Source organism: Equus asinus, chromosome 2 (genome assembly GCF_041296235.1).
Source record: "Equus asinus isolate D_3611 breed Donkey chromosome 2, EquAss-T2T_v2, whole genome shotgun sequence".
In the NCBI taxonomy this organism is placed as follows: domain Eukaryota; kingdom Metazoa; phylum Chordata; class Mammalia; order Perissodactyla; family Equidae; genus Equus; species Equus asinus.
Genome location: NC_091791.1, coordinates 73895413 through 73908730, shown reverse-complemented (window position 1 = coordinate 73908730; position 13318 = coordinate 73895413). Strand labels below are relative to the sequence as shown.

The window sequence follows — 13318 nt, the reverse complement described above, 5'->3', positions numbered from 1 at the left end:
GACCCACAACTAAAATATACAGCTATGTACTGGGGGGATTTTGGGAGAAAAAGCAGGAAAAAAAAAGAAGATTGGCAACAGTTGTTAGCTCAGGTGCCAATCTTAAAAAAAAAAAAAGAAAGAAAGAAAAACACCTCATTGAACTTACCCTGTATCGTAGGATATAGAGAGGGTTTTCCAGCCAATATCCTTAGAGGCAAATCTTTATATGTCCTTAATTAATTCCTTGAAATAAATTCCTAAAAGTGAAATTGTGGGGTCAATGGCAATGCATGTGGTTAAGAATTTCTTATATTAATTGCCAAATTGTCTTCCAGAGGGAGCCAATTTCCTTGTACCCTAGCCAACATTAAGAAACGAATCTTCCATTGTCCTTCCCCCATTCCAACAAGAAAGCAAGACTGAGGACTTAGATTAGGTTGGTAGCTAGAAGTGTGATGGAGCTATTAAAACAGGATTATCTTGAGTTTATTAGTAGAAATACAGCATCCAAAACCATTCAGATAGCATCCAGTGCCCTCTGTGCTGTCATGCCACACCTGAAGTATTCTGTTCTTCCTGGGCACAGGGTTTTCAGAGATGCTCGTAAATTAAAATAGGTCCAGATGATGATGACTCAGATAGTGAGGGGGCCAGAAACAGCGTCTGATAAGAAACACTTAACTGGATGTTTTTTCCAAAAGGGCTTAGAAGGGGGAAATGGGATTGTGATGCCCAATACTTGAAAGGCTGCTATAAAAGAGAGGCTGAAGACTAGTGTTTTCTTTTTATTTGAGACTCCCAGGAGTAGAAGTTATAGGGAAGCAGTTTTTGTTGCTGTGTAAGGAGGCCTAGGCCAACACTTCCAGCTGTGCAGTGAACGGGCTCCTTTTGAGACAATGGGCTCTTCGTCGTCGTTTGAGACTCGTCAGCTATGGCTGGACATAGGGGTTTTAAGGAAGATATTTTCACACTTGTGTAGAGAGAGAACATCCCTGGTTCCTTCTGACTCCAACAACATGTGGTGTCAGCGTTCAAGAGAGGAACGCATATCCTCAACTCAGACATTGCTACGCCAGTGACTGGGATGGGCTGGGGAGGCTGGGCCACGGCTGGCACCACCTAAGGGTGCCTGCCAGGAGGAAGTGGGACCTGCACAGACATGTGGGGTTGCTTTTGGTGCTTCACTTAAATTTCATCCACTTAAAAGTGAGTTGTCAGCCACAGTGGAAGGAACAGAGATTTGGGAAGAGAGAGACCTGGGTTTGAGTTGTGGTTCCATCATTTTGTATCTGTGTTGTGTTAAGTTTAACTTCTGAGTCTTGGTTTCCTAATTTGTAAACTGGAAACAATAATATATGTTGTGTAGGGCTGTGGTATGGTATGGACTGTGTCTGTATGGAGTGGCTGTCTTGTGGTCACTGGTTGATAGATACCCTCTTTCTCTCCTTCTGCCTTTCTTGTGTCAGCTTCAATTCTGGGTTGTAGGCTCACTTTGATAATTTTGCTAATATTTGGGATAAGAAAGGAGATCCATAGAGACCATCTACAACAAACTGTATTTACTATGGTTAAACACTGTCACACATAGAGGAAAAATGAAGAGTTTCTATTTAAAATTTGGAAAAGAAATATATGAAGATTCCTTGATTTCAAGCCAGGTGTAAACCTCATAATGCAAATTACACTGTTTCACAGTGTTTTTTAGTTATTTGAATGGCACAAATAATTTTAAATAAATTGAGTATTCACCCTATAGCATCTGATTTTTTCTTATATTTTCCTTTAAATGGCTTTTGTTGTTGTTTTTTTTATTTTGTTTTGTTTTGTTTTGAGGAAGATTACCTGTGAGCTAACTGCTGCCAATCCTCCTCTTTTTGCTGAGGAAGACTGGCCCTGAGCAAACATCTGTGCCCATCTTGCTCTACTTTATATGTGGGATGCATACCACAGCATGGCGTGCCAAGCAGTGCCATGTCCGCACCCGGGGTCTGAACCGGCGAACCCCAGGCCACTGAAGCGGAATGTGTGAACTTAACCACTGCGCCACCGGGCTGGCCCCTTAAATGGCTTTTAATCATTTCCTTGAATTTCCTCTTTTTTCAACTTAAAAACAAATTGTGTAGGATTCCTTATTCAGGAGACAGTTTCTCACAGGTGAACAAAATTTCCTGTCACCAGATATACCAGACAAACAATAAAGTATTATTTACATATCTTTGTCATTTAGATGTATATATTTGTTTGTAATCCTGGCCTTGCCCTAGCCTTCTCTTTCATGGTGTAGCTTTATGACCTTCTAGAGGAAGAAGATTAGGAATTTTTGTCTTTTAAGCATGGTAAAATTACATTCAATTTGAGATCAACCAAGAGGTTAAAATAAATCTGAGAGCTTTGTCCTTTGATTTAAAATACATTCTATTTTCCTTCTTGGCTGCCTTCCCAGAAGAGGCTGCTCTGTTTTACACAGGCTAGCTTTCGGTTCGCTTCAGCCATCCTTCCCAGGGAAGATTTGAGTTAAGAGTTGCAGCAAGGCCGTGATACCAGTACAGAATCCAGAAGTCTTGCCACCCGATGGCGCTGGTCTGGTGGGACCTACACAAGCCAAGGCGCTTTCCCTCCCCTCTTCTACCTGCAAGTGTGGGTGACGGGGCTGTCCTCACTTGCTTTTCCATGTTTTGTGGTGCTAATCCTTTGAAGGTTCATTTTCATAGATTTACGTCATTGTTTCTTTAGATATGAGGTTTAGTAAAAACAAACATTTTAAGAAAGAGATGACATTGTTTGGAAATGTGGCGTTACTTTAAATTAAAATTGATTGAACAAGTCATCCAAATGCAAGCAGTTCCCTAATTCTAAAAGCGTCTTTTCCAAAAGATTTGAAGATTGATTATATTAGGAGCCTAGAATGAGCTTTCCCATGGAAATCAAGCGCCAAGTGGCACTTAGGACCCCTGCACAAGCCGAACGTGCTCTGACCTGCGGGCCACAGAGCTGGGGCCACCCACGGACCTCACGATTTGTGCTGCCCACAGCCTCCATACAGGTGCTGTGGCCCATGTGTGGTTATGATCGCCAAATGGTCTCTGCTTGAGGGATGCTGTGCTGTTTTTTAGTCTGTATGAGATGAGGGGAGGGGAATCCCAAAACACTACTAGGAGGAAAAAGATTCTGAAAACATAGATGTAACTCAAGAGCCTTGTGGGTGGATTATGGGAGAGAGAAGAAACTCTGGATTGGAGCAAGTATCAGACTTCAAAAGCTTGTTCCATGAAGGACAGCAGGTGTGACAGAGGAAGGATCTTAGTGGGCAGGTTTGCCAAGTAAGTCAAAGATGGGAAAAGAAGAAGAAATTGCTGGGTCTGAGGTCTATATGACCAGAGAGCAGCGTGTGGTAATGGCTGGGACAGAGCAGTGGACAGTCTGTCCTGCAGAGTGGACCAGCAGGTAGAAGTGGCAGAAAGTTGTCTTCACAGAACCAACCTTAGGACCCCTTCCCCACAGGGACTCATCAGGCCATGTGGAGGGTCTAGTCTGTCTTCAGGCCCTGGCTCTTCTCTCACAGAGGACCCCCATGCCTCAGCCTCTTCCTGCCTCTGGACAATGTTTTCATGACTAGAGGGGCAAGAAGGGCTGGATGGCTCCCTTTTCAACTGGCCCACGCTGGAAGGCCTCAGGGCAGTTGGTCTGAGGGTGCTGGGCAAAAGAGCACTCTGGCTTCCTCTTGCCTATAGCCTGGCCTTTCCCTGGGCTGGTGTCTGCTCCCATCAGAGACCAGGTAGGGCAGGCAGGTGGGCAGAGGAGGAGGGCCTATTTGCCACGATTCCACAGATCTCTGGGAGCAGCAACAGAAGTTGCTGAGGCTGTGGGTGATGCCAAGCTTGTAAAGGGCTTTGCAGGATGTTCGTTTTAGTTATGAAACATGCACTGTGTGGCTGGTTCTATGCTGGGCCCATGCCCGTGACTGGGAAACAAAAAGAGCTGTGGGCAGATGGTGTCAGTGCATGTGGAAAGTGTGGTGGAGGTGCCCCAGGGCATGTACCTGTCGGGGGCGGGCGAGAGGTGGGAGAAGCCCAGATCTGGCCGATGTTGAGAGGTGGGCCGTGAGCAAGAGAAAGCAGAGCTTATCAGTTTCCACTTGGCTTCTGTCTTCTCCATCTAGACATTGATCTCCAAACTGACAAGAGAAGAACAGAGGCAGTTAGGAGGTTATTGAAGGCTGAGTTGGGTGAAGACACTCTGAGAACTCATCTCAAATTGCTGTGAACGAATGTGTCTCCAAGTCCGGACCCATATGGAGACAAGGCACTGCGAGGCCCACAGGTGGAACTGCTGTCTGTAATCTCTGGGGAATGGCTGTGAGCAAGCAGGGGGCCAGGCAGGGCAGAGACAAATACGGTTGTGTGTTTTCACCAGCAGTTAGAGGTGGGTGGATTGAGCTCTATCCTCAGTGGAATTCTGAGTTAAGATATTAGACAGAGGGGTGGTTAACACTTTCAAGGCCCTTTGACAATAGATTTGTAGAAAAGCTGTGGTCAGAATGGAGCTGTGTGTGAGGAAGAGGGGAGAGGGAAGGGGAATACCCTAGGGAGAGGCTGCAGCTGGGGACACCAGGGAAGACTTCTGGGAAGAGGTGGCCACGCTGAGAGGCAGTTCACCTAGCTGGAGGAGCAGAGTAAATACATTGAAACGAAACAGCCCTGCCTGACAGCATTATTATTTCTTATTTGTAAGTGCACACAGCATCCACTCTGCATGGACGGGTAGGAAGGTATGGTTTAGTAAACCAGAGAGGGTAGAGGGACAAGGCTGACAAGTATGGTCATCAGATCTTAGCCGTATTGCTATCCACACAGCACCTATCGAGAGGTGCTGCACTGGGGCCCTGGATTCTGCCGTGGCTCCTCAGTGAGGAGACGTTGATGCTGGAGCTGAGCAGAGAGACCCCCTTATAGATTCAGGGTTCACGGGCTGGGCTGGCTTGGAGAAGAAAAGACGTCTTTCCTGGGACATGGAACTCATCCATCTTCGAGTGCAGGCGGGGCCTTCCTGATCGGGGAGTTGGGGGGTGAGGGCAGGTGTTCTCTGGGATCACCCACCTCCTCACTTTGGGGGTTCCGCCTCTGAGCATCCTTCTTGCAGCCAGAACCACATTCTTGGAGGGCAAATTTGATCAGCACTGACCTCTCCCAACTTCTGTGCTCCCTGGAAGGTGGAGAATCCAGTTGGAGCACTTCAGCCAGGGCTGAGACTGGGAGTGGGCACCGCCTCCTCCTTGCTAGACACTCCACCTGACCGGTCTTCACACGCCCTCCCTCCCTCCCTCCCCATGCATCTTCCCACACAGCCCTCCGCATCTGGAAGGTTCCTGCTTGTGCTTGAAGACCCAGCCCAAATGGCCCATCTCTAGGGCTTTTGCTGAGCCCCCACCCCTGGAGCTCCTTCCCTTTGGTTATATAGTCCTCTCATCTCACTGTCGTCACTTGCTGGCACGTCTTTCCAGCTGGGTATGTGCAGCTCAAGGGCTGAGGCTGCGCTGTGCTCATTTTCATATGCTCACTCAGGGTTGGCGTTAGCTCTGTACTGAGCCATTTTGTCCAACGCGGGGAAAACAGAAGGCAGTAAATGGTCTTTTCCTCCAAAAGTAAGAACTTTCTCACAGTGAGTTTGCCTGAAATAGAACGACTGCCTGAAGAAGTCATAAGTTCCCCAGAAGTGCAAATGTTAGCAGGGACAAAATCCTGAGATGCCCTTTAAAAGGAGTTCTTCCAATCCTTAAGATTGTGAGAGGGTGGGTTCTGGGACTCAACAGGAAACAAGAAGGTGGAGATCCACCCTGGGTGCAGAAGCCCGTTCCTGCCCTGCCCTGCACACACACTGCCCTCACAGGACAGGCCCTTTTCTCCCTCCCTGTCCCCTTCTGAGCAGAAAGACACCTGCATTTGAAGCTTCTGGAGGCCGTGTGGCCCTTGCTGGCCCTCGGGGTGGTGTGGGCAAGTGGTGAGGGGTGAAAGGAGGCTCCTGCAGCATGCAGGGGGCTGTTGAGAACGTTGGCGCTTCCTGCCTGTGTACACTCCGGGGTGTCTCTGCCCCAGTACTGCTAAGCTGCCTCCCTTTCCTAAGAAATTCTAAAACAGCTCAAGTGAGAAACCGACGGGCCTTGTCCAGCATGCTATGGCCGACAGTAAAACTAATTTTATCTTAGAACAGGCCACTATTTCCCAAAGTAGGCTCAGTGCTGACTGTTCCTCTTTCCATCAGTGACATCCATGCTTCTCAGCAAACCTTTCCTTCCTTCTCCCCCTCCCCACCTTGAAATGTGACGTGTCTCACATTGTCCCTCTGCCTGCAGCAAGCAGAGAATGACGTTGTGTTATTTTTTCCAGGTGTTTCCTGGGAGCAGCAGATGGGAACAGAAGGCCTGTTCTGTAGCTGTAGGTTAACTTATCCACTTGTCCTCCCTTCTCTCTTCCCACAGGCACTGTAGGGCCAGAGGTGGAAGGTGCTTATAGGCAACAGTGGGGTATGAACTCCATGTACCTGCGTGTTCTGGCCCATGCTGACTTGGGCAGGTACTCAAAGGGACCTCGGGACAGAGGCAAGGATCCCCTTCAGTGCTTCCCACTGGTTTCCTAGGGTCAGGTACAGGGGTAGCACACCTGAGTGGAGGCCATGGAGGGGCATGACAGACTCAGCAGCTCCTGGCGACCCTTCTGAGTGAGGAGCATAAGGGGTTTAGGTCAGCGTGGTGGGGGTAATTGTGTTTGTATTTGCCCAGTTAAGCCTATTAAGGTCCCTTAATTTGGTATGGCTGTCTGTGGCTTAGGAAGTCATTCTGCTGTCATTAATTCATTTACTTTTCGTAGGGGCTCTGGAGGTGGAATGTTATTCCGGTTCCATACAGACTCAAGGGTCAGGAGGAGTCGGCGAATGGAGCACACTGGGCCTGGGCCTGGGCCTGGAGCCCCGGGCTCCGTGTGGGAGTGCTCTTCGGCTGCCCCTGCTCGGGCCCCATGAATGCCGGCTATGGTCCCCAAGCCCCGTCCATGCTGCTGTTGTTGGTGTGGGCCCACTCTCAGCTGGCCCCGTGCCCTCAGTTCCCCTGCGCTTCCACCACTGGTGTGACTGATTTCCTCATTGACGTGGGAGGCGGACTCGAGAGGGCACCATTTATAAAATGTCTGCAACCAATGGAAGGAGGGCTAGGAGACCCAGTCCAGCACAGGGTGAGAACGTTTCTCGGATGGGATGTCCACAGCATAATGATATGATCTTTCTGAGCCACTGTGAGGCTGTGTTCTTCAGGGCAGCATCACCTTTTTATGATCAGCCTGAAGTGCCATGGACCTAGGAGGAGGCCGTCAGTATAGATCAGTGGACAAGTGTTTGTGTGCTGCTCACGCAGTGTGCTCGGGTCCTGAGAGTGAAAAATTGAACAAAATAGGAGGTTTGTCCATGTGTGTGAGGAACTCCCTCCTAATCCGGCTGGGAAGACAACGAGTGTGCCAGGTGCCATACGGGAAACAGAGGGCCACGTGCTTCTCAGAGCATGTGTGTGGCCTTGAAGGGCCAGGAGGACTTGGGCTGGCTGCACGTGTTCATGGAAGGGGACAGGGAACCAAGAGAAGCTGCCTGGGACCTTGGCTGCAGTGGGGTGAGAACCCTCATCCTAGCCCCTGCCCGTCCAGGAAGTATCTCATTTTTACAGAATTAGAGGTTTCAACACTTACAAGGTCACACGTTTTCTCCATCAGCTTTGAAGACCATGTCTAAGAGAAGTCTGTCTTCTAGAAGTAAATTTCCTCGCAAATATTTTGATAGCCTCATTTAAATAAGCAAGTTGTTTTCACAGCCCTTCTTAGGGTAATGTTCTCTTTCTCCTCTCATGTTATTTAAATGGAGTTCTGTTTTCCTGTGACCTTGGGTGATGATGCTAGTTTCTGCCTTCTCTTATAAAGTTTTGTGTCTTTGGGATATTTTCTGTCTGCTGCTTCTGCTTAGCTAAGTCCATTTTCAGATATTTTTTGTTTTCTAAAGCTCTTCATTTCTATTGCTCTTTCTAAAAATGTTAAAGAGGTGATAGAAATACGAGGTGATTTATGAATGTCTTTTTTTTTAAAGTCCGCGTATTCAGACATTGTGTCTGTTGTTTTGACTGTTTCTCTCCCTCTCTAACATAGACCTGTCCAACCCTTGGTTGTCTCTGCATCTGCTGCTTCCCTTCCTGCCTGGGGTTGGGTGGGGCCCGTGTTCCCTCTGACAACCCTGTTTTCTCTGCTGTTCCTGCCTCTGCCTCTTGGGGTGGCTCCAACCCAAGCAACTCTATATAACACAGAAATAACTGATCTCTATTATTCTAGAGATCAGTTGGGCTCTTCAGCCCAGTGTTTTTCAAATCATGGGTTGTGACCCATCATTGAGTATGAAGCCAATTTCATGAGGCACACCCATATTAAACACATATACTGTATCTGTTCATGCGTAGTAAGGGTGAAACCTTCATTTCAGTTGTGCATATGTTTGCATCATGACATCTGGGATGTGATATAAGATGTGTGTCACAGTCCAACATGTTAGAAAGTCCCTGCTCTATTCTAACATGTTGCTAAGCTTTTATAAAAGAAAAGTCATTTATAATCTGTCTCTAGTAAATGGTTTTGTGCCTTGGGAAAATTAATTACCACAAAGCCAGCAGGGCCCATAATAGTCCTGTTGAAGATGTTCCTGTGTCAAAAGGAAGGAGTTCCTGGGGTGCCTCCGAGGGGTCCCTGCAGTTGCAGTTCCTTTAACAAGGAAGCTGGCGTTTCTGGAAAGTAGCAAAGGGCTTCTCCTGTGTTTGTCCTGCTTGTTGTTCAGATCTCAGTTCAAATAGTCCTTCCGTAGGGAAGCCTTGCTTGATCACTCGTCTCCATCAGGTTCCTCTGTTAGATTACTCCATAGAACTAGCTTTCTCACCATCAGAGCACTTAGCTTGGTTTTTAATGATACATTTATTTGCATGGTCATTTTATCGTTATCTGTCCTCTGTGTCTCCTAGAACATGACCTCCACAGGACAGGCATCAGGTCTGTTTTTGCTCGTTGTTCCTGCAGGAGCCAACAGGATATAGTCATCACCTAGCACAACATATGTGTCACTTAACGATGGAGACACGTTCTGAGAAATGCATCACTAGGCAATTTCATGGTTGTGTGACCATCACAGAGTATACTTGCACAAAGTTAGAAGGTATAGCCTGCTGCACTCCTGGGCTATATAATACTAATCTTATGGGGCCACTGTCATGTATGCAGTCCATCATCGACTGGAACGTCATTATGCTGCCCATGACTATATACACCAATGGCTTGAATTCAAGTCAGGGGCATTGCCAGCCCCACAGTTGATTGACATTAGGCATCTTGTAAAACCCTCTGCTGTACTCATGTCTTATCCCAGATGGGGAGTGGGGGTCTGACAGCACAAGGGGAGGTACAGGTGGGAGAGGAGTGAAGCTCCAAGAGTTCGCAGAGGCCTTCCCCCATAGCCACTGCTCTGCCCACACACAGACTCACACGGCACCAGGGTGAACTGACCGCTGCTCTTACTGTCCTCAGTATTCCAGGTGAGAGGCAAGTGGGGTGTAGGGAGAATTGTAGGTGAAACATCTCTTGTGTGATGATCCCTTCTCTGGCTGTGGTTGGGGCTCCATATTCCAAGTTCCTGCTGCAGTGAAGGGTGTTCAGGCCATTAAACAAGTTAGTAGGAACCAGCTCATTTGGGTTCTATGGTAGGTGCTGCAGGTATAGACTTTAGCTGAGGCTCACGGTTTATATTACTCTGCGAGGGGATGAGCTAACGCAGTGAGGAGGAAGGGCCGAGTGCTCTTGAGCACAAGTAGATGACTTCTTTTTCCCTATCCCTGAGAGTATATGAGGGTGAAGGCAGAGGGGGAGAGAGGAGGATCAAGAAGTATTTGCACAAACCTAGATGGTATAGCCTACTACACACCTAGGCTATCTGGTACTAATCTTATGGGACCACTGTCACATGTGCAGTCTGTCGTTGACTGAAACCTTTTTATGTGGCCCGTGACTGGATACACCAATCAATGGCTTGGGTGTATAGCCACTGAACATAACACCCCTCGTGTTACGTTTCTGTTTCTAGGGTTGCCTAGCATGGAAAACATGTTTCCAAAAAAATGTTTGGGAAACATTTTATCTTAAGTGGAGAAAATGTTGACCCTCCACTGACTCCCGTAGCCGTGTGTTTATCAGGGGCACAGGATCGTTGCCATAGCCAGGGAGCACATGGATTTTGGAACTGCTTTCCCATTTGACAGGCTGACCTCTGTGACCCCAAGCATCATTTCCATGGCAACCAGCTGTAATGAGATGGGAGTTTTGACCTCTCAGGACAATTGCAACAAGAAGTGGATGAGCTTTTAGATAGAAAATTTACTCTATGGCCTTGAACAAATCACATATAACTGAATCTCAGTTTCCTCATCTCTGAAGTGGAGACAGCAGCACGATGTTCTTTTGATTGTGGACAGAGGGACCCGTGTTGGGAAAGCATGTATGTAGATACATGCGCTATAAGGTGGCTATACCGCGGTTATAGTGTCATAACCATGTGATCGATCTTAACTCAACACCCAGCGTTTGACCTGCTGCAGGAGAGCAGTTGCCTCACCTATTTGCTGTTTTGGTAGCTGTCAGCAGCCCTTCCTTCCCTCTCTGACCAAAGCCTCACACATTTTTCTAGTTAGGCTGGCTTCCAGGCTGGTTCCTGAAGAGGTGAGCTCACTTCCACTCCAGGCAAAGGCATTGCAGTTCCCTGTGCTGTTCCCAGAGGGCTGCATGGCCCACTCACTCCCTTGCTTCAAGTGTCTGCTCAGAGTCACTTTATTAGAGAGGCCTTATCAGACCACCCTATATAAAACAGTGACCCCAGAACTGCCCGCCCCTTTAACGCCTTATGTTTCTTCACAGCACTTGGAATTTTATAAGCTTCGTGGGGGCAGGGTTGTTGTTATTGTTTTTCTTTTTTTATTGTTGAGTTTGGTTGGTTTGAGTTTGCTATATCTACAGAACTGGCACAAAGTAGTCCCTGAAATCCTCATGAAAAACCTTTCTCATTTTATTTATTTATTTTTAGGAAACTTAATTTCAAAGAAAGAATAACTTGCCCAAAACCATATAGGTAGCAAATGGTGAACAGTGATTCACACCCATGGTGGACACCAAGGCCTAAGTATTCTCTTTGCCTCGAGTTGACTTTTCCTCCACCTTTCCCTCTATTGGAGCTTTGATGCCTTTGCTCATCTCCATGGCTCTGCCTTTTTACACCCAGGCTGGTCCAGGTTACCCTACTCAGCAGTGCTCTTCCATCTAGATTCCAGTCGACTTCCAGCACTGCCCCAACCCCAGATCCTAATAAAACTTCCTGGTTTAGCGTTGTGTTGGTGGAGCACCTTGTGTGGCATTCTAAGGCAACAGCAGCTAATCTGACCCACTGAGTCAGGGCTAATGTGTGCGGGATGGGCCAGCTGCCTCTGCTTCTGTTCCATCCCAGAGCGAGCGTGAGCATGCTGGAGTGTATGTGCTGGGGTGTGTGCGCCAAGATGTGTGTACCTGAGTGTGAGTGTGCCAGGGCACGTGTGCGCTGGGAATGGCTTCACTTGCCTCCTTGTGGGGTCGGACATGGTAACAGCTGTAAGGAAGCATCCCTGAGGAGGCCTCACAGAGGGGTATTTTGAAATCCTGTTCTTTGGGGGTACTATTTTTTGTTTAAACATTAATTTTTGTATTACCTAATGTTACATGGTGGGATACCTTATGTTTAATTTGTACATTATCTTTTTCACCATATCTGAGACAGTTTTTGGTATTACCATAATCCCTGGAAAGGTGGGAGAAGCAGATAATAATAATCTCTGTTAATCAAAGTGTAAATGGTACCATACTCAGGGATGCATGATTGGCAGAGAATTTCGTTCACTAGAGAAATACTTGACAGCCGAGTCTTTAATTTTCATGTTGAAAACTGTAAGCATTCTGTTTTCTAGTTTAGAGACAATGATGATGCTGGCTTGGGCTGTTTCCAGCTAGTCTGTGGTTAAAATTGCCCTAAGCAGCAGCCCTAGCACTATTTCTTGAAGTAACGCTGTTACTCTAGTCTGTGTTGTGACCACTCTGGTCTGGTTGCCCCTCATCCCACACCCTTTGCTCTGCTCTTTCCAGGGAAAGTGCGATGGCGGGACTTCAACCAGGAAGCTTACGTTGGAGGGACAATGGTCCGCTCTGGGCAGGACCCCTATGCCCGCAACAAATTCAACCAAGTGGAAAGTGATAAGCTGCGGATGGACAGAGCCATACCTGACACCAGGCATGACCAGTAAGTACTAAGCTGAGCATCAGCCTGGGGCTTCGCTTGCTTTCCCATAATTCAGTGAGTAGCTTTTACTGTGAAGCTAAAATTTTCTGTACTCCGGGAAACTGAGCATGTATTATTTTTAGGGGGTCATAAAACTAGGAAAAATTCTGAAGCATGTGACAATGGAACTTCACTCATAGGAAGTGAAAGAACCAGCTGGCGTTAAGTTCTAGTCTTTCAGGTGCCCATGGTGGCATCTGGAGGCTGTGGCTTGCTGGCCAGAGCATGGGGGGATCAGCAAGAGAAAGTTGTATTACTGGCTTCATGTTTACTGATCACTTGTTATTTTTAAAGTCAGCTCACAAAAAAGCATAATTTTTTGTTGTTCACAACCTTGTTGGAAGGAAGAAAATCTAAATTCTTGCTTATTGGGACAACTTAAGTTGGAAATGTTCTAGAGACTGGAAAGGGGAAAGAAACAATGCAGCAGGGTAGGTGTTAAATTGAGCAAAAACGTGGAGACAGGAGGGACAGGTGGTGTCTCACCACACTGTGTGCTAAGGAGAAAGGCTCTTGTCTGCATCCTTCTTCAGTTCTTCAGGGATTAGGGACCTGAGCGTGGAGGCACCCCAGGGCTCATCAGGCTCTGCTCAGGAGTCTCCAGACTCTTGGAACACGCATTTTGTCACCGCTTATCAGGAAACTGATATCCATGACCCTCACTGCCATTCTACACCTTTCAGCTTTGCTGGTAGGAGTCTTTGTTTGGGAGGCTGTTCACACTGGGATCCTTAGAGGGCTAGTCTTGTTCCAGATTATTAAAAAATAAGGAGTCACCTTTGGAGAGCAGCTATGTTCCTGTCTGCTTTCTGCTCACCAGGTTACTTTTAGAGTCAGTGATCCATCATGTAACAGAGCGTGAATGACACCCTGACTACGACTCAGACTCCGTGCTTGGTGCTGGGATTCCAGTCAGAAA

At 47.4% G+C, this 13318-nt stretch overlaps 1 protein-coding gene across 2 annotated transcripts in view; it reads left to right on the top strand.

The window, feature by feature from the left end:
* GALNT2 (polypeptide N-acetylgalactosaminyltransferase 2) overlaps positions 1–13318 on the top strand; it is a 199330-nt gene that overhangs the window by 113229 nt on the left and 72783 nt on the right. For both annotated transcript variants that reach the window (XM_044757699.2, XM_070491500.1), the window contains one exon: positions 12207–12360. In XM_044757699.2, coding sequence (XP_044613634.1) covers positions 12207–12360 — 154 coding nt within the window. The remainder of the gene's footprint in view (positions 1–12206; positions 12361–13318) is intronic.